Below are 22,732 nucleotides of genomic sequence, written 5' to 3'. Positions count from 1 at the left end.
ATGCAAGCCACTGACTTTGACTTTGCCTCAACCAAAATCTCTTCCTTCAGCTCTCATTGGCCGAATGGCCTTTGCTTGTTTCTTTTCTTTTTTCTTTAGCATGTCCAACACACTTCGGCTCACTTCTCATCTAGAAGTCAGACTTCTCACAAGTCATGGAGTGACATGCTCATTAAATGAGCTCTTAAAAAGGCATGTGGGCTGGACCATACAGTGCACCCAACAGCTGTATGATAGAAGTCAGACTTCTCACAGGTCATGGAGTGACAAGCCCATTAAATGAGCTCTTAAAAAAGCATGTGGGCTGGACCATACAGTGCACCCAACAGCTGTATGATCAGACTTCGGTTTATTTATTTATTTTTATGGAAGATCAGACTTCGGTTATACTTAGAACATGTACTTAACGATAATATATACTTGTTATTCGAACGTCTATCTTACAGTTTTCTTCCCGTATGTGATTATATAATTTGGACAGTATTGGCTTATGTTTCTTTGTATCATTATTGAAGACCCCTTTATGAGTGGCAGTGTGAGTCAGTGCGTGTATGTTATTATCTACATATTTAATTGGGAGATATTGGGTACAATTTCAAATTTTTCAATAGAATTTGTTATTTTCATCATAATTTGCAATATTGCAATTATTGAATCAATCAGGTGGGAATAGCTTGACTTAATAGTTGACCTCCAAGTGTCTTAAAGGTCTCCCATTTCACACCCTCTTTTGAAGAAGAAAAAAAAAAAAAAAAATATATATATATATATATATATATATAGGAGATTCTAGCCTTTTGCCCTTAATTTTTAAAAAATTTAGCAATATGCCCCTGTTTCGAAACTATATAGGGATATGCCCCTGTTTCGATACTCGATTAACTTAAAATCGAGTTTCAAAGAAATACTCGATTCATAGAAAATCGAGTTACGCCAAATAAAACTAAAAAAAAAAAAAAAAAAAAGCATGGAACTCAATTTTAGGGAAGTCGAGTTCCAAAACGTCACTATAGGGCTTAAAAAACGCCACTATAGGGCTCCCAAAACAAAGCGATTACACTTACAAAAATTTTTTGCAGGAAAACGCCGCTATAGGATTTTAAAACGTCACTATAGGGATTAAAAACGCGACTATAGGGCCCCCTGAATATGGGGTGATTATACTTATAAAATTTTTTTTCGCATGGAACTCGATTTCCTGAAACTCGAGTTCCATACAATTTTTTTTTTTTTTTTTTTAAGTTTGATCGGTCATAACTCGATTTTCTAAAAATCGAGTATTTAATTGAACTCAATTTTAGGATAATCGAGTATCAAAACAGGAGCACGCTCCTATATAGTTTGCAAACAGGGGCATATTGCCAATTTTTTTAAAAATTAAGGGTAAAGGGCCAGAATCTCCTATATATATATATATATATATATATATATATATATATATTCTCAACTTTATTGTCTTACTACTTTTATCTCCCATGATCTCTCTCTAGCATATATAACAATTTTACACCATTTTGGACACCGTATATTTTTGCCTTCAAAAGTTAGGTTTATTTATTTATCCAAAGAATTCAAGATGTTCTTCATTCGACTTCTCCTTGCTTCAGCTGTCACCTTTTGCTTCACAAGTTTTGTTTTAGCCACTGTATTGGTAGATGATGAAAGTATGTTCTCACTCTCTCACACACACACAGTTGTGTATATGATAGCTTGAGTTTCTTCTTTTCTTTTTTTAATCTTTTCTTTTCTGTTTTCTATAAAATCTTTGTTTCCATGTGGATGGAATGTAACTCATGCAATTTGGTAGAAAATATTACAAGTATGATTGATTTGATTTTCTTTATAACCTTACTAATATATAAATTTTTTTTTTTGGGTGACGATAACGCTTTACAGTACAAGCTTTACGTGATATAGCGAAGACTTTGGGGAAGACGGACTGGAATTTCAATGAAGATCCATGCAGTGCACAATCTGTATGGGTCAAAAATTTAGATAATGCTGTTAACTGCAATTGCAGTATCCCCAATACCACCGGCTGCCATGTTGTCAGCATGTATGCTCTCTCTCTCTCTCTATCTCTCATACTTACGAGCACCAAACATTTATCGGCCAAACCATTGAAGTACTGTGTTACTGCCAAACCGTTAGAGTTGCACGCGTGGTCGGATGAATTTATTTTGTCAAAAAATAGAACTGTGCATATAAAAATGTGATTTTTAACTTCATCCAAAATAAATAAACAAATGTGTTTTTTAATAGTTAAGAACAGTTTGGTGCATGTGTTTAAAAACTGAAAATGATTATTTGAAAGTATTTGTGAAAATACGTGTTGATGAAAAAATGTGTGAAAATACGTATAATATTGTTTAAAACTAAAAATTGTTATGTGTTTAATGTGTGAAAATACATATAATATTGTTTAAAATTGAAAATTGTTATTTGAAAACACAAATCAAACACTCCTAAGCATTTTATTTCAATACCAATCTATTTTGACATATCCTTTTGGGCAAATAGATAGATATATATATATATATATATATATATAATATTTCATATCTTATTACTATAGATAAAAATTCGTAAAAGTTATTATTATTAATACATTTATAAAAATTATTATTTTAAAATTGGCCTAATCAATTCATTTAAATTATTATTATTATTTTAATTAAAGTACTAATTAAGCTTATGCAACAATGAAACAACTGAAATAAGACTCGGCGGTGGTTTTAATATTTCAGCTAGGCTGCTACCCAAGCCAACTCCATCTCTAACACATTTTTTTTCCCACCTACGTGTTTCACTTTTTTATCGTATTTATTACTATTACTTTTTTCTTGATTTTTCTCCTCCACACACATCTTCCAAGTCTCTTACCCTTCCACTTATCCACTTCTCATTGTGTAACATCCTCTCATCTATATCATTTCTTTCATTTTATATTTTGTTTTTCTCTATGTTCATCCACAACCCAGGCCAGTACTTGTACCAGACAATACTTGTACCTCATTTTTCACTCAGTTTCCTCATTAGCAACTTGCCATGCATTATGGTCTCATCGTCAGCATTTTTTTTTTATTTTTTTTTATGTGTATAGATTTGTCTAGGTTTTAAGAAATTATTTTTTGAGTCCAAACTTAATGCCAATCAAATCTTGCATTTTGGCGGATATTTACCGAAACACCCGAAATGATCCAAGACAATTTGGAATTTTCTCCGAGGTGAAATGGAGGGGGGTTGGGGGGTTTACCATTTCGGTTTGTTTACCGTATGGTATTTTCCATCCATTTTGGCCGAAATGGAACAAAATTCATAACATTCGATAAAAATAGTGTTATTAGTGATACCATGTAAAAATGATGTTACATGAGTTATAACTTATTTTCTTAATAAGTTGCAAAGTTCTTCATATCAAAAAGAAAAAAAAAAAAGTTGCAAAGCTAAAATAATATACAACAATTTTAAGAACATAATTTATAAAAAATAAAATAAAAACTTGTTGAAATGACAATGTGATGTGTACCAACCTTATTTTTATATAGTTACTCATTGCTACTCTACTTTTTTTTTTCTTTCTTTCTTTCTATGTATAAATTATATATATACTATCTCAGTAGCGGAATTAGAATTTTATGAATGGGGGGCAAAACAATAATAAATATGAAATTGAACTAATTTATTAGTATCATACAAGAAATATGAAGAATTGGAGGGCTAATCATATTTCTTTTGAAAATTTTAGGTAAATTTAAGGCTAAAAATCTAATTTTTAAGAAGTTTGGGGGCCAACCATTTATTTTTTGAAAAAAATTAAGAAACTTTAGGGGTAATTTTATAAAATTAGAAAAGTTTGGGGGAACCATGACCCTCCATCCTTCCAAGTGGGTCCACTCTTGTATCATCTTAACTGATGTAAAATAAATTGAGAATAATTTTGTTGCACTAAGATTTATTCAACAAAATAGTCTGATATTCACGAGTAACATACTTTTTCACCACTCCAATCAAGTGTTTGGACTTTGTCGAATTTACATCCAATAGAAATATATATATTAAATTGAGTTGTGGTGATTAGTTTCAATCAAGTCTTTAAAAAAAAAAAAAAAGTCTGTGCACAAACTTTATATCCTTTCACAAATTTTATATCTTGTCTTCACACAAACTTTATATCCTGTCTTCGCATATGAGGAATAATATTAAGTACCACACCATTGGTTTTGTTTTGATTATGATGTGTTTGGATATCGTTTATTTGTTGAAAATTGAAAACTTATTGTTAAAAATATTATAGTAAAATAATTTTTAAATGTGTAAATAGTGTTGTAGGACCTAAATTTTGTTAAAAATCTGTGTTTGGATGACTTTTGTGGATTCATAAACAGTATCTATAGGACCACAAACAAAACGCGTAATGCAGGATTAGGTAAAATGCCCCATCCAAACGCATGCTTACTGTCCCATTTCTGTTTTTCTAACGCGTCATGCTATTGCTCCCTAAAGAATTCATTATTTGACAAGACTTTATTTCTCTGAAATTAAAGGTATATGACCGTGTTGGTTTGGTGTCTCCATCACCTATTGCAACTTGCAATATATCTTTGAGCATTAGCATTGGGATTAGGGTGCAAGTTTTTTTTAGCATTTGTGAACAATAAGGATATGATTGATAGATTGTAATGGGTACTGTAATATAATAGTCATTCCTTATGAATTTTTTTTTTTTTTTTTTTTTTTTTTTTTTTACAAGATAGAATTCTACTCTAACATAATCTAAGTGTATATGTGTATGAAGCTCTCTCTTGGAGACTTAAACCTCGACTCTTACCCCCCACACCTCACAAACACTTATACTTATGGAGTGACCATAGCACCAAGGGTATGCGGTGGTATTCCTTATGAATAGTTATTTTTTAAAATGAGGAATAGATATTCATTTATAAAATGATTGTAATAGCTATTCTTTAGTAGATGTATTAATTTCTAAAATTAATATATTTCTAAATAAATAAATTTTCCATATGCATATAATAATTATGAAAATAAAAAATCATAAAAAATAACTAATCTCTCTTTAAAATTTAAAAAATATTATTTTTTAGGATATATAATTATATGAGTAAGATATTTCCTAAAATATATCTTAAGTTTGATTTAAAATATTTTCATTCCATTGTCTTCAAGGTTCTATTTGTTACCAAACAAATGAATAGTAATAAGTATTACAGTACAATATCCTGTAATCATTGTAATACCTATTCCTATTCCTATGTAATTACCATTACAGTTTACCAAACATGCCCTAAGAACACTAGCATCCAGGGATGCAAAGGAAAATATATTTTACATCTTCAAATACTACTTTATTTATTTTACCAACTTATTTCACAACCCACCATACATCCTAGATTTTTATTTTTACATACAACCCAATAAATTAATATAAACTATATAATAAAATAATAAAAAGTACTGTCTCTCTCTCTTTCCTCCGAGTCTCTTTTTCTCTTCATCCACTATCGCAAACACCACACCCCAACCACAAATATAACCAACCACCACACCCACGATCAATATTAACCGCCTCCACCACAACCAAAGCCAACCTCCACTGCCACCACAGTTAGCATCCATCCAAAAATCAATCCCATAGAAAAAAAAAAAAAAAAAAAATCCACAGCACAACCACCACCCACATAACCCACCACCAACACCACCTAAAATCCACCACCACCACCAACATCAACAACAACCACGGCCAATCCATACCCACAAACCCAAATAAAAAAATAAAAACAAAAACAAAAATCAAAACCAAATCAAAACCACAACTCACAACCACCAACCACAAAAAACATAACAACCACCACCGCTAAACCCACTGCTGCAATCTACCACCACACAAATTAGACTCTACCACCTCATGACCCACCAAAACCTAAACCCATACATCCACAACCCACACCCACCACGGCCCCACGCCCACTGACAACCCATAACCTGAAACCCTCCACTGCCAAGGCCGATCTACAACTACCCACCCAAGGCCGATTCAAAGCCCACCCACCCAAATCGATCTGAACCCACCCCAAACAGCCAACCAAAATCTTTAGAGAGAGAGAGAGAGAGGCAAGTGTCACCGTGAGAGGAAGAGAGGAGAAAAGAAAGAAGAGAAAGGAGTCTGAAAGTGAGAGGAAGAGAGAGAGTGTGAGTGATGAGGAGAGGCATAAAACATGATGAAGAAAGAGAAATATGAGATATTTGTGAATAAAATAATATATATTTTTTACATCCTAAGCTACAGTTGGTTCTCATATATGAGAACTAACTGTTCACAGATGGTAAAAAAAAATTAAAAACCCATCCTTGGATGTAGCTTCTTTTTGCCTTGTTGGTTGCTAAAATAGCAACTGAGGGGTTGTTACACCCTCAATGCTAGTGCTCTAAGGTTGTATACATACAATCCTACTGTTCATAGGTTGCAAAAATAAAAACACATATTTTAATGGAGTGAGAGAGGAAGAGAGGAATTGAGGGAAGAGAGAGATGGGAGAGAATTGATTTGTTTATATTATTTGTTGGTATAGTTTATATTATTTTAATTAGTTGTATGTAAAAATAAAAACTTGGATATTGGGTGAATTGCAAAATGGGATGGTTAAATAGATAAAGTAGGTTTTGAGGACGTATAATAGACATTTTTTTTTTTTACATCCCTGGATGTGAATGCTCTTAGCTAGTTATTAGAAGGAAAAAAAATAGGATAGTGCTACTCAATTATATATGCCTTTTTCTCAACCAAAAAGAAAAAATATATGTGCCTACATAATTGTCAAAAATCTGTGTATATAGTTGTCAAAATTGAATTAATATTATGAATGGATTTTTAATTTTTTGTATAGTATATTATATCATACCATGTATAGTAAAATACACAAACACCTAATAATTTTTTTTAAAAAAAATTATAGATATACATAATATTACAATAAAAGGTATGTTTATTATAAATTCGAAATATATTCAACTAATAACCAATTTAATAATCACTTATATAATAATATTTCAGAAAACTAACTAAATTAATCAAATTAACATATGTTTATAACATATAAATTCAAATGGATTAAACTCAAAAGTAATAATACATGTTATATATGAGTCAAATTAATAATTACTTTTCTTCATCTTGCCTAATCAACTCCATCTAAGTCAATGGTATCATCATGCTCATCATCTTGCAAAACTATTATTCATTAACATTTTCTTCATCATCATCAACATTTACTATCTTTTTTCTTGCTCTTTTTTCTAATTTTTTTTCTTTATATTTCTTCTTGGCATTCTTACTTCTTAGACTTATGACAATAATAATAAATTTTTTAATTTAATACATTATTCATAGCATAGAAAAGAAATTTGCAAATAGGAAAGTGAAGTGTCAAGTATATAGCTCAAATTTTGTAGGAGAAAGAGAAGAGGGCAAATTAACAAAAAAAAACTCATTTAAAACCCACATGTCAATGTATTGTACAATGGGTGTTGACATATTTTGCAACTTTGTATATGAAAAAACTCACAATTTCACCACTTGGGTCAACCACTGATTAGTGTTGGTAACATAGCTAGTTGAGTTATAAGGTTTAGCCAATAATAACTTTACTTAATAATAGAATCATTTAATAATTTTTACTTTTTACTTCAAATTCACCAATCACCATTGGTAGCGCCAACAAGCTGAGCTACAAAACTCTTGACCTATCATAACTTTACTTAATATAATCATTTAATAGCTTCAAATTTTCACTTCAAATCAAATTAATAATATAATTTTTCTTATTAATTAATCATAGAAATAGAATATAAACTTATTTACCTTAATTGTGGCGTGTGAGAGAGTAAAAGAGTGATGGTTTGTTGGTGACTAGTTGGAGAGAGAGAGAGAGAGAGAGATGTTTGATGGAACTGTGTGAAGATTTTTTTTAAATACTGGAAATAATTTTTTAAGTTAGAGAGAGAAATAGAATAAAAAATGTATATGAGTGTCTTCTTCTTCTTCTTCTTCTTCTTCTTCTTCCTCTTTTTTTAGGGGGGGGGGGAGGGGGAGATCGAGTTCGAATCATAGATATGGGTGGTGGCAAAGGATGTTATTACTACCGGAATATTGTTTGAACCCTCTTCTTTTTATAATCATACACACACCACTTTCCTTGGGAAAATGGGTATGAGATACAATTTTGTTTTAGATAGAGACAGGGAAAATGACACAAAACTGTTTATGGTTTTCTTGGTCATATTTGTAAATTAGTAAATATGATCCACAATCTCAACCAATCACAGCCACTAGTAACGCTGCCCACTTCCATATTATACCTTCATATTTTTATCATCTCCAATTGCAAAAGCACCATCAATTGATTCAATTCTTGAAAAGTGGGTTGTCCTGATTGGCAAATCACACAACAGTTCAGTGGATTTGACCAGATTCCAACATATCTTCTTTTGTATGACCTCCCATTAGGAGAACAAATCCTAGCTCAAAAAATTTTTACATACTCAAAATGATTTATAGTAGAAAACATTTTTGGGAAAATTTGTTTATTTTCTAGTGTTTGGCTATGTTCATAAGAATGTTTCGGAATGCATTTCTGGCAATTGGCTTATACGAAAAAATAAAAAACTTTCTATATATTTTTTATATGATATTAAATTACAACTTTGAATATTAATTCCTAGCATATAAATTCATCCTAAATAGTAAGAAAATCAAAATGAAATTATTTAAAATTACACTATCAAGTACATACAATCAAAATAAGAGTGCAATAACAAGAAAAATAAAAATAAAACTATCAACTAAACTTCTTTATATATATACAAACTAGGCTAAAATACAAAGTGCATCCTCTAAGTTTTACTAAAATTTATTTCAGTCCTCTAACTTTACTTTTGTTCAATTGAGTCCTCTAAGTTTCAAAGTTATTTAATTTAGGCCTTTTGACCAATTTAGTTTAACAAAATTGCCATTAAGTATGCAATTAACTAATGAAAAAATAATTTGAAAAAAAATTCTCACATAAAAAATCTATAAAATATTTTTATTAATTTTATGTGTTTTTATGTGAAAATAATATTTTTTTTAAGGGCAATTTTTAACAGAATTGACAGAAGGCATGAATTAAATAAATTTGAAATTTAGAGGACTCAATTGAGCGAAAGTAAAGTTAGAAGACTAAAATGAATTGCAACCAAACTTAGACAGTGCAAATTGCATTTTAGCCTACAAACTACTATCAAGTTTTAATTTTAGGTCATTCTCAAAAAAAAAAGTTTTAATTTTAGGTGAGACCCAAACTACCCATTCACTGAATTACACTTTTGTTTGCATAATTACAAAACACTTGAAACCTTCAAAGGAACAATTGAAAGATGTTTTTGCATGACTTAAAAAAATTTGGAAGCAATTCCCAAAGTTTTAAGTCATATTGTGATTACTTTGAAGTTTTCCTGGGGTATCTTGGTCATTTCCATGGTTTCATTTTTTTGTCATTTTAGGGGCATTTATGTTACATTTAAGATTTTAAAGATATTTAGTAATTTTGAAGTGTTCAAGGTTATTTTAATCAATTTGTAATTTTGAGGGTGTTTCGATCATTTTGGAGATTTTAGGTTGGGGAGTGCATTGGTCAAGTTGAGAAATTCTTAACCAATTCATTACATGTGTGGAAACCAACCCAACCAACATGGGTCGGGTTTGGTTGGGTTGAGTCAATCGGTTGTGCATACATATTTTACGCCTTGTAAAAAAAAATTAGGCCTTCTTAATTATTTAAACACTTTTTTCAATAAATTGTTACAATTCATATAATATACTTAGATTATATCAAATTCATCAAAATTAATTCCTATAATACCAAAATCTATAAATTAAAAAATTAAAATAAACTTATATAAATAATGGATTAAATGGGTTAAAAAAAACTATCCACCTAAACCCTACCCAACCTAAGACTCAAAATAGAATTCAAACCTAACCCAACCCACCAACCCATGAAAACCAAATCGAGGCATTGGGTTTGGTCATTTTTTTTTAGGTTGGTGGGTTTGATGCACACCCCTAATTTTAAGTGTATATTTGTCATTATAGATGTTTCCAAAGTATTCTAGTCATTATAGAGGATTTTGATCATTTTGAAAGTTGAGTGGCATTTTGGATGTAATGATGGTATTTTGATTATTTTGGAAATATTGGTGGATATTTTGCCATTTTGAGGGTTTTAGAGGTGTTTTGGTTATTTTAAAGGCCTGGTTGTAGTCAATTGGGGGGTTTTGAGGGTATTTGTATTATTTTGGAGATTTTTAAGAATATTTCTATAAGTTTAGAAGTTTTGTGGTATTTTATCGGTGAAAGTGGTGAGTTGAGTAATAACTGCATAACAAAACTAACCACAGGTGATTAAAATAATACTTTTCAAACTACAAAGAGGCAACATAAAATTAGTCCTAACCAATAACCATAGGCTGGTAAATTCTTATTAACCCTTAAAAATATTTTAAATTTCCAATCCCCAGGTCCCTTTTTAGTTCTGCCCCTGGTGGTAGATGTCATCTTGGGGTCACTCCAATAGATACCTCCTTATAGTTGCCCAATATAGGTGGGGTGGGGGATTACACACATATGATAGAATAATCAAGCCTTGAAGAGTTATGAACACCTATGTTAACAATAAAAGAAAAGAGTAGGTACTCTGTTTGTTTTGACATTAACAGTTTTTGGAAAATGAATAATTTTTAAATTTTTTTTTTTTTAAATTATCTCATTTTTCTATGTTTGGTAGCATTCTTAAAATGAGTTGGGAAAACATCATTTTACTTTCCTTATTAAGCTTGGCATAAAATAGAGTTGTTTTTTTTTTTACAACTCAATTTCACACCAAGCTAAATAAAAGAAATGAGGAAATTATACTTTACCACCCTAAACTATACCCCTGATTACACTTTGCATCATAAATTTTTCGAATGTACGTTTTGCACCCTAAATTATAGCTCTTGTTACACTTTTCACCCTCAACGTTAAGTTTTCTGTTAACTTGAATGGAAAAATATGGCATCATGTGAGAAGACCTAATTGTCATTCTTCTCAATGCTTTAAAAACAATAAATAAATTATACTTTACCGCCCTAAACTATACTCTTGATTACACTTTGCACCCTAAATTTTGAATTTTTATCCAAGTTAACAGAGAACTTAATGACAGAGTGCAAAGTGTTACAATGGTCATAATTTAAGGTGCAAAACGTGCATTAGAAAAATTTAGGGTGCAAAGTGTAATATAGGGTATAGTTTAGGGTGGTAAAGTGTAAACTATCTTATGACTTCTTTTCAAATTTCTGTAAGATTCTCTTTTCAAAAGTTTAACCATAGTTAGTATAAACATAGTCGATAAATTTTAGAATAAAAAAGCAAAATTCTCCACCACCCATTGAAAAAGAAAAAAAAAATGAAGCAAAACTCACATTTAATATTTTAAAATACACTTTAATTAAAAACTTAAAACAATGGATTTTAATTTAGGGAAGATAGTTTGGAAACCTGCCTTTAAGTAAAGGGCATGTTAGTATACAATATTTTCAACATTAACTTAACAAAGTTTGGTTAAACGGATGTTAAAGGGGGAAAATATTTTCCCCCTCAGGTAAGGCTATAAACGGGCAGAGTTCTGCCAAGTTGTGCATGTTTGAAATTGGCTCATTAGTAAAAGTCAAAAGTTCAATCTTGACTCAAGCTTGAGAAAAGCCAAAAATAATGTTTGAGCTTTTACTCTTGGGAAAGTCAAGGAGTTTGAGTTTGGCTTAACTTGACTTAATTAATTAGTCAAGCCATGTTCAAGTCAAACTCAAGTCAAGCTTTTGAGCTTAAGATCTATAAAAGCTCAGATTTGTGCTAAAAACAACGAGTTTGTTTAGACTCCCAATTAAAAATTATTGTTAGATTGCTTTTACTCTAACTTATCTAAATGCAGAATAAGAGTAAATGAAGCGCAATCATCGGATCTACTCTAGTGCATACACATGAATAATAAACAATAAAAGTAAAGCATAAGAGTAAGGGAAGAGAGATACAAATACAAGATAACACCAAGACGTGTTATCGAAGAGAAAACCGAAGAACTTGGCGAAAAATCTCTCCATGACTCTCCAAGTCGAAATCAATCCACTAGTGAATAAGTTGGAGTACACGAATAACAAAAGACCTTCCAAGCCTAGTCTACCCAATATACTTGAACCCTCCAAACTCCTATTACCAATAGACTTCTCGGAGTCTTGTGTTTACTAGCTTTCTGGATCCTACAATACGCCCGATTGCATCCGCCAAGCGTCACTGGCTTCTTTTGGCAAATCCCCAAAACTTCCCAAGTTCTAAAACACTCTTTACACTTTGAATATGTGTGGGTTGTGTTTGAGTACAAATCTCCTCTCAAGGTATGACAATAAAAGAGGAAAGTAGAAGATGCTAGAATGATTTCTCACTAAAGGATGAGTAACTCTCTTTCTAAAAGATGAGTGTGTTGTGTTGTAGAAAACCTATCTAGAGTTTTTTTTTTTTTTTTTTTTTTTTTGAATAGCTTCCTTTACTTTTGTGGGTAATGAGGGTATACATAGTATGGGTGAAGGGTAAGAAAGTCACATTTAAAATCCTCTAGACAGAGAGTTTCGCGGGTACCTCGCGAAGTACTCGCAAAATATAGCCTGATATTTGACTCTTTAGCTTCCAGCATATGCATCTTACGTGCCCTTTTCGTGGGAACTCTTCTCGTGAACTTCTTGCGAGCTAGTTGTGAAATTGCACTAATCTTCAATTCATGTTCGATTTTTCACTATCTTAATACTAAACCCAATACAATAAAATCCCACAAAATACAAGGAAATAATTAAAATAATTACAACATTTTTTGTCATGGAATAAAGCTAAAATAAAACATAGTTGTAAATCACAACTTTACAAGATTAACAAATTTACATTATGAAATGCTCAAATACCCAAAAACCAAGTAAATAAAAATAAGAAAATAGCATACTCATTTTATCATGTTTCTGGTCCCACCTATGATTAGCTATTGTTCAAATTACAATTTTACATTATAAAACCCATCCATTCATCCTTAGTTGTCTATAACTACAATTGTTCAAAATATAATTTTTACATCTATGTTAGATGGTGTAGAACTAGAAAAAATTTATTTGTAACTATTGTGGATGAGAAATGTCTAATATGTTTTATAACTTTACATTAAATGATGGATGAAGAAAGACTATACATGGTCCACTTAAATTTATTTATTTATTTTTAAAACATAACTAAAGTATAAAGTGGTGTTTGGTGAGCAGAGGTAAAGGGAAAATTTGGTGGTGATTCTATATGGACCATATCATTATTAAAATATGTAGTAATGACATAGCCCTTTTTTTCTTTTTTTTCTTTTCACTCTAAAAAAAGAAAAAAAAAAAGAAAAAGAAGAAAGAAACTAATGTATTGGTATGACTTCTTATTAAAAAAAATAGTTTGACTTACTTCCAGTATTTTTTTAATTGAAATCTTCTTTTATTTTAATGAGAAATTGCCATATCACCCACTTGTTATTGTGTATTTAAAACAAAAAGACACTTTCAATTAAAAAAGTATAGGAGGAAAGCAAAAAAAAAAAAAAAAAAAAAAAAAAAAAAAAGAGTATCGGTATGAGTAAGACTAACCATATTTATTTGTGTCTTCTTTAATTGGTATGAATTTTAAATTTAATTATTTTATGGGAAAAAATAAAAATTAAAAGAAAAACACATTTTTCTACTGCTGGAAATACAGAGTTCTGAAAGCACAAAATCTCCCGGGCACTCTGCCACCAGAACTGGTGAACTTGCCGTATCTTGAAGAAATGTAAGTACTAGTCAATAGCAAATAATTAACCTGTCTGTGTTTTTGTGGTTTTCATCTCTTATTTATAATTTGTGGCATCTCCTTATACAGTGACCTGACCCGTAACTACCTTAACGGCACAATCCCTCCAAAATGGGGCTCCTTCACAAGGCTTGTCAACATGTACTCTCTCTCTCTGTCCCTGTGTGTGTTTTTGTTTGTGACTTTCATATTGTTATTCATGGCTTCTTCTGTATTGCAGTTCTCTTCTTGGAAACCGGTTGACCGGTTCCATCCCCAAAGAGCTTGGAAATATCTCCACTCTCAAAAGTTTGTGAGTTCTTACTCTTACTGCGCACCTCCACCATTTCACTCTGTTTCTATACAATGTATGATGCCCTCTTACTGATACTGAATTAGTTGAGTGGGTGTAGTGTGGATGTGTGATAAATCCCATGTCGGGGCAAATTTTGCCAAATAATATTCTTTTGATAATAATGATTTAAATTGGTACTGTTTTGAAATCATTTGGGTATTTAGCAAAACCCAATTTTGAAGTGTTGAAAAACACAATCGCTTAAAATTCAGTCAAGTCAGCTGAAATCATGTTTTGAAAACATGATTTTAAGTGTTGAAATTGTATCTCTAGAACTTGATTTTATATTAGAGGCTAGATTCTCAAATAACTCCAAAACGGTACCAATTTAAATAAATAATATTTAAAAAGTATTGTTTTACAAAATTTCTCCCATTTCAGGCATATACTAAACTAGTAATTTTAAGGTATAGTGCAAATGTGACTAGCATTTTTTTTTTTTGTATTGTTACACAATGTTTTGTTATAAAGGAATTCCAATTTGTTATCAACAGGACCCTTGAGTTCAATATGCTTTCTGGAAGTCTTCCTAAAGAGCTTGGGAACCTAATCAATATAGAAAGGCTGTAAGACCCTTCATTTGAATTACTATATTTTAAAAACTTATTGCATTATACTTTCTTTTTTCTTTTGGTTGGCCTCCCTCCCTGTAGGAAGATGTAAAAATGTCATTATGATCAAGCAAAATTGATTTACATTAATTTTTTTTTACTTGTATAAGTGTATTGATGCATATCTTTTTTAGCTTATTGGCTTTTCTAAATTGGTATTGTTATTGTCATAGACACTTTACTTCAAACTATTTTACTGGGGAGATACCTGAAACGTTTGCAGGGCTAACGACAATGAAAGACTTGTAAGTTTCAAGATCTTTTTTTTTTTTTTTTAAAAGAAACTATCTTGAAGATTTTATACATCTATTTTACCTTCTAAATTCACATATTTCTCCCCCCAATACTGCAGTCGGATTGGTGAAAATAATTTCTCTGGAAAGATACCCGATTTTATTCAGAATTGGACAAATCTCGACAAACTGTGAGAATTTGACTGTTTTCTTTTTAAGAAAAGAATTGAACTTGATGTATTATTTACTTATTAAATCAAAATTTCTTAACAACAGGGTGATTCAAGCAAGTGGTTTGAATGGGCCGATTCCTCTCCACATTGCTTTTTTGGAAAACTTAAGTGACTTGTCAGTGTGGCTTTATAAATCTGTAGCTATTTATTGTTTTATAGGCAGCTGCATTTTATTTTATTTTATTTTTTGTTTTTTTAACTTTTTACTCCTATTCAAATTTCAATATTTAGGAGAATTAGTGACTTAAGAGGACCTGAAGCAAAATTTCCACCACTTCAAAATATGACAAAGATGAAAACTCTGTGAGTTATATACTTCAATTAAAAGTTTGATTTTATTATTGTTATTATTTTGCAACTCAATATAAAATATTTGGTTCTGTTTCAGGATACTAAGGAGTTGCAATATTACTGGGCAACTACCTGAATACCTTGGGAAGATGAATAAGCTGACAACCTTGTCAGTATATAATTCTTTTTTACTTTCTTGTTTGCTGTACATTTTTTCCTACTAATTTAAGGGTCATGTAGGATAGGCTAAATCAAATTATTGACTCTGCATTTTGGCTGTCTGATGGTAGCAATTATCCAAAAGGCAGTTTATATGCGTGTGTGCATGCACTCTTGCAGACAGTTTTAAGTTTTAATTACCAACCATGGATATACATGAATATATGGTAGCATAAGTACAAGACATCTATATATATGCTGATGGACTATAAATCCAAATGTCTTTTTCCTTTTTATTCCTTCTCAGAAAAGAGTACTAATTTTTTAGAAGAATAAGGAAAAAGTGAATCTGGTGATTAGCCAGTCAGAGGTTATGAAAATGTAGAGAAAGGCTTCTATGGTAAAATCATATCAGGAACCCACAAGAAGTGACTTTTTTGAGAATGGAAATAAAATTTTTCTTTAACTTAGTGAAAAAAAGAAAGAAAAAGAGTTGTATCTTAAAACTTTTGAGTTTCCTGTACCCCTGGAGCATTACCTTGTAAGCAAATGATATCTGAATGCCCATGTGGAACACAAGCACACGGTTTTCTGTGTGTATTTGTCTAAGTCATGTGCATGTGTTGTGTCTCATTCCATCTCAAATGAATTAGATGCTTGATACAAGTACGTTTACTCAGTAGTTATTGTTGGTACATATTTTGTGAAGTGATATGCATGAGCAGGAAAATGACAAATTTGAATAGCCATTTTGGCTCAAAGTTATCACTGCATATAAATCAAGTTCATTTTTATTTTCAGCTTCATTGAAAGAAAAAAGAAGAAGAATTTTTTTGTTCTCATTTATTTAAAATCCAAATCATGCTTAAGTCTACGGTAGGATTTTTTCCCCCCCCAGCTTGCTTGAAAAAAAAATTAAAAAAAGAGATAATTATATATATATATATATATTTATATAATAACCAAATCAAGTACAAGTCTCCAATAAATACTTGTTTATGAGATAGTTATGTTAAATAAATAGTCTTTTAGTTTGTGTATTTTTTATTTTATTTATTTATATTTTTTCTTACGTTTCTTTCAATTGCAAACTTCAATATGTTATTTGCATAATACAATTTTTAGAGTAAATGATTTGGAAAATTTTTTCCCTTTTTTGGAGAGTTTTCTGTTTTACTAAAATTTGATTATAGAAGTTCTCTTGCAGAGACCTCAGTTTTAACAAACTAACTGGAGGAATTCCAAGCAGCTATGTTGGTCTTGATATAAATTTCATGTAAGCGTTTTGACTTTAGATGCAGATTTCCTTACACTGAAGTAAAGGAAGCTGTCTAAGAAATTGTGTGAAAATGTTTGATTTTATTCCATTCTGAACATACCAAGTAGCCACTACATCAATTTGATTAATTGCACAAATCCAAAATTTTGGCCTTAAAACATCTCGAGTAAGATAAACAAATCAAGTAATGATAACCTTTTTTGCCTTAAATTAAAATGCAAGATGAATTTTAGGCTTAAAGTTGGCTAGTGTGTGCCAAATCCAACAATATGCTTTAAGGATAGAGTTATCAAAAAGCCTTTAGAGTAAAATCTGGCCATCCATAAAATGATTACTGAAGTTAAATGTAGACCATTCTTGGGGTTCAAGTGATAGTCCAGTAGTGATGGCATCCTTTATGGAGCCTCATGCCCATGGTTCAAACCTCCCTCCCCCTTTCCCACTATCATCTACCTATATATATGTGTATAAAAAATAAAAATAAAATGTAGACCCTTCTTTATTGTCTTCTGAGTCAGAGTTCCTCTGTCATATGGTGGATGTAATTAACAGTCCTACTTCTATTGGCTAGAGGTCCCTTTTATTTTTCCTTCAATTCACCACTGTTAATATATATTCCAAAATCATGAGAATGTGTACATGTGTGTGTTTGTATTTCAAGTTAGCCATTTCACTGAGCTCAAAATTTGTGTCACTGGCAAGTCATATCAATGTGCTGTGTAACTACATAAGTTGTTCTGAATCTTGTAGATTGAATTTGTTTAGGTATCTAACTGGGAACTTGCTAAGTGGACCAGTGCCTCATTGGATGCTAAACAGAGGCAGCATGTAAGCTTCTCTTCCAAATTAATGTGAAGGAGTTTGTATCATTTGCATTAATTCATTAAAGGGTAAATCATTAAAATTCATGCATTATTTGTTCCCCTTTACTTTGCTAACTCCTGTGGAGAATGTCTTGTATAATGTAGGCAATCTAGGTTTAACTGTGTTCTCAACATCTGTTGATAACCACTGGTATTAAGTAGTTATTTGCATGTTTGGATATAATTTCTTCCATCTGATTTGTTGTGGATGGTTATATATAAAGGAACCTTTTTTGCAATGAATATTGTTTCTTTAAAGGTTAATTTACAAAACCATCTTTGATAGTTAATCAATTGCAGCATAAATGAGTGCATCAAAATATATTAAATAGTAGAGTCATAGGAAACATGTTGCCTATACACTTCCCTAGCATTTTGCAGAACTCATAAAACTATTGTGGGGATTCCAAAAGTTTCTAAATGTTTCCTACTCTCCATAGTCTTCAGCTATTGTATATTCATTAAAAAAAAAAAAAAGAAGGAATCATTTATTCGATAAAATTTTAATCACTTAATCGCTTCAGGAGCCTATCACTTGAAAAGCCTAATCTTCTACTTCTACATGGTCTTATCCTTTGCACTGATGCACACAAATTGTCCTATCCCTTACAATCCCTCACCCATGCACACATCAATTATCCTATCCCTTGCAATCCGCCCATGCATCATCCAAGAATCGAACAGTGATGAGTCGTAATACTTAGCTCCAGCTATCGTATTATATCTCCTTTTTAACTTCAAACTTTAAATTTTAGTATCTTTGTATAGTTCATAGTTTAACATGAAGGAAGGAGTCTCCTTATTTTAGGTTAGCTCTTATGATCTTGATATTTGCATATGGGGTTGGTTATTTACATTATCAAAAACACAAAGGTATATTGGGCTTAGGTAATGTAATGGTAAGCATCTTTCCCATATAAGAGTGGTTTAGCTTATATGTGGGAGTTTGGATGAAATCTTTATCTCCTAAAATATGTAGGATTGAGTTTCACTGAATGAAAAATGAAATATTATTACCCCTTCCATATACGTTATCAACTATCCTGGGTAAAATAAAAGTTTATTATTCATGCTTCATTCTGTTAGGTAATGAATTACATCATAATTTTTATGTGCAGCGATCTTTCGTATAACAACTTTGCCAATGGAAGCTTAATTTGTGAACACCAAAGCTTGTAAGAATGCTTTTGTCCGTGTGTAAGTGTGATCTTTTATTTACTAGCTAAGCTTTGGACTTGGTGATATTTTATGTAGGAACTTGTTTACAACCTCTTCAAAGGGGAGTGACACGTAAGTTTTTTAAGTTCACCTTTCAAAACATGCATTACAAGGGTTTTTTGATATTAACTTTCTGGTATATTGTCTTGATTCATTTTTTATTTATTTATTTATAATCTTCAATGTAATATTGTCTTGAGTCACGTAACAAATATTCAATCACAATGTAATATTGCTGACTTGCTTTGGTGGATTGGCTTATCAGTGGAAATATTTCGTGTCTGAGAAGCTCTTCTTGTCCAAAAAGTAAGTTCTTGTTTGGGCTATTATAAAATTGATTTAGTATAAAATTCTTCAAGATTTACCTATCAAAAAAAAAAAAAAAAAATCTTCAAGATTGTTACTTGTAACCATACTGAATAATGAATCTGTTTTAAGAGATCCTCATTTACATCTAAGTTTTAAAATTCTTCTATGCTACACAATTTTGCGGTTGCTAAATCATTTTACAGTTTCAAGTCTTTCTTACAAACTTGCAGTCTTTAACGTGACTAGGCACTAACCATGTTTTAATTTTTTGTGTTCGGAATTGAGGGCCCCTCCCTTGCTTGTGGCCCCCAAGATTGGAAATTTATTGTAAATGCTTCCAAGTTTATGAATCTTTCTCATCTAATTTATGTCTTACTAAACATTTTATTTTTTAATAAATCTTCCAAATTTTTTCTTTCTGAAGTCTGCAGAATAATGCTAATGCACTGGGATTGAACTGGTCCTTCAACTCTTTCTTTAAGGCTTCCTATGAGTCAATCTTTCCTCTACTAGCATCTGCATCATTCTCCACACGGGTTCTCCACCACAACTTGGCATCTCCTAAAAGATACATGCTAGTAATGGTTAACATCTCTTGATCTGGCACCCTTGCAGCCTTGAAGTACTACTTCATGTCCCAAAGGAAATTCTCGAAATCCTTGGCACTCCTAACACCATTAAAGGGCTTTAGTTCAGGCACCTTCACTTTAACAAGGCAATTTCTATCTCAAGTTGGCTTTGGGCCTTTCTTGCTGCACTGCCCTAGGCATCTAGTGCAGTAGCCAAGTCTTCAACACTAATTAACATTGGGCTAATCACTTGGCTTCATGTTTTCTAAACACACTCATGGCTCCTCATGCCTGACTAATGATGCTCTTAAGGGCTCTTTGAGGGAGACCTGCCAAGTCTCCCTACTCGAGTTGGATTGATGAGCAGTGATGAGGGGTAGCATGTGGAGGCACCTTACTCCACATGATGCCCTAAGGCCATGGCAGAGGAGAGCCATGGTGGGCAGAGATGATTATGATGATGGGCAGCAGTAGGTGGTGTTTACCCTATATGGTAATGCATGGCATTGGTGGCTTGGTTGTTGGTTCCTTATGTGTGTGGGCTTGGTGGCTTTAGAGTGTAAGGCGGGGCTAGGCTGCTGTGATGATTAAATGATGTGTGCAAGGCATTGGGCTGGTTGGGGCTGGCTAAATGCATGGACAAGTGCTAGTGGGTTGATGGCATTTATTTGTGTGCTGCATGTGGGCATGCTGTGTGGGCTGTAGTGTTGATGGGAGGTCTTGAGCATGGGCCAAGCCTCTCCAAAACGTGTGGGAACATGTTGAGTGGGCTATTAGAGGATGTGCATAGGCCTCATAGTCTGCTGAGACATGGGTTGTGCATGTGCAGCATGTGCAGTGGCAGTTATCAAGCAGTTACCAAGGAGTCCCTAGATTTCCTGATGTTCAGACTTGCTGTGTAGGGGCTAGAAACGTGGAGAACATGCCAAGACAGCATCAGTTGAAGGTGTCCTAAGTCAGAACACATGTGGCAGATTGTCCAAGACCCAGATTGTTACTAGGTAGTAACTGCTATAGAAGTTAATTCTGTGTATTTAACCCTAAGGCTGTTGGGTGTGTCAACAACAGAGTGTATTTGGCCTTGAGAACGTTTTGTGTAATTCTCTAGGGTTTGTAAAAGGGTTATATATATCTCGTTATCAGTACCATAGTAATGAAAGCAATTTATTGACTTTATAATTGTGAAAGTTTGTGTTTTGAATACCACATGCCTTATGTCTTTTTTTTTAGGCTAAAATGCAAAACTGACCCTCTAAGTTTCTTTAGATTTCATTTTAGTCTTCTAATTTTGCTTTCATTCATTTTAGTTCTCTAAGTTTCAGATTTATTCAATTAAGGTCTTTCCGTTAACTTTTGTTAAAATTTTATGAAAAAATAAATTTGGAAAATATTTTTCAATCATTAATTGAATTTTTTTAATTAAAAAAGTTTGAAGAAAAATTTATAAAATTGAAAAATTAACCACAATATATAACAAAAGTTGATAGAAAAGCCTTAATTGAATAAACTTGAAACTTAGAGGATTGAAATGAACAAAAGCAAAGTTAGAGGACTGAAATGAAATTTAAAGAAACTTAGAAGGCCAGTTTTGCATTTTACCCTTTTATTTATTTTTTCTAAGTAATTCGTAGGGAAGTAAAAGGTGGAGTTTGAACTCAAGTATCGGGGGCGCGCGCGCACACACACACACACACACACACACACACACATATATATATATAATTAGCACCATTAAGTTATAACTTAAATCCTAATAAACCTATCTTCTTTTTATTCATATAAATTCTACCCACACACTTTATCTTTACTCTAGTATTGTTTCATAAATTTTTATAGTAATCTTTTTATTTATTTTAATTGCATTGTTTGTATTTCTCACCAATTGTATGCTCTATCACATTGCAGAAGGTTTCCTTCTTCTTCTTCTTCTTCTTCTTCTTTCCCCTAAATTCCTAGTTCAATTTTTCTCTATCCTAGCAATGATTGCTCCCCAGCCTTGATGAGGAGGGCCATCAACATAGACACAAGTTGCACAAGTGTTGAGCAAAGTTTGTTCAAGCAAATTGTGACTGGAGACAGAGTTTTGTCCTAGTTCATCTTTCTTGTGAACAAGTTGCTCTGTTTGTGCTCCATAGGGTTTTGTGACCAAGCATCTTCTGGATCTTCATCGTATGATGAACTGAAGAACTTTGCAGCCAACAATTTTCTCTAGTCGGTGATTGAAGTTGCGTATTGGGATCCGCGCAATTAATTAGTCACGTACTGGGAGCCCTGCATTACAAGGAGATATTGTTACTACAGAATAAGTTCAATTGGGTATTGGGGTAAGAGTTCAACTGTAGATTGCTATAAGGTACTAGGATTCCTTTACTTATAACCACTTGTTGTGATAATAGTGGATTCTCGAGAGTGGTGACCTTAAAATCACCCGGTGGGGTTTTTGCTGTGTTGGTTTTCCCCATTTGTAAACAAATCACCGTGTTAATTTATTTTCCGCTGCACTTAGTTTAATTGGTGATTTGTTTGTGCTACCGCACGTTTGCATATTAATTTGATTAATTAATAATCTTGACTAATTAATCAATTAATTCATCACAATGGGTCAATTCGTTTTTGGCCTATCAAAAACACTTTGGTCTTTTAGCCAACTGGAATTTGAGGCAACACTTCAAGCTA

The 22,732-nt window shown here is 32.0% G+C and overlaps 1 protein-coding gene across 1 annotated transcript; it reads left to right on the top strand.

The window, feature by feature from the left end:
* The first annotated feature begins 1,480 nt into the window (after window positions 1–1,480).
* LOC115957592 (probable leucine-rich repeat receptor-like serine/threonine-protein kinase At3g14840) lies at window positions 1,481–21,170 on the top strand. Its single transcript, XM_031075879.1, has 17 exons — window positions 1,481–1,664; window positions 1,897–2,056; window positions 13,865–13,936; window positions 14,027–14,098; window positions 14,178–14,249; window positions 14,786–14,857; window positions 15,076–15,147; window positions 15,255–15,326; window positions 15,412–15,483; window positions 15,600–15,671; window positions 15,757–15,828; window positions 17,026–17,094; window positions 17,863–17,925; window positions 19,079–19,135; window positions 19,215–19,250; window positions 19,444–19,484; window positions 19,912–21,170. Exons 1-17 carry the CDS (start codon window positions 1,577–1,579, stop codon window positions 19,941–19,943), a joined length of 1,194 nt encoding a protein of 397 aa, XP_030931739.1. The 5' UTR covers window positions 1,481–1,576; the 3' UTR covers window positions 19,944–21,170.
* The last annotated feature ends 1,562 nt before the right edge of the window (window positions 21,171–22,732 follow it).

The sequence above is a fragment of the Quercus lobata genome, chromosome 8 (assembly GCF_001633185.2).
Source record: "Quercus lobata isolate SW786 chromosome 8, ValleyOak3.0 Primary Assembly, whole genome shotgun sequence".
NCBI classification, from domain to species: Eukaryota; Viridiplantae; Streptophyta; class Magnoliopsida; order Fagales; family Fagaceae; genus Quercus; species Quercus lobata.
The sequence above is the reverse complement of the archived record's forward strand: the minus strand, read 5'-3'. Positions and strand labels throughout refer to the sequence as shown.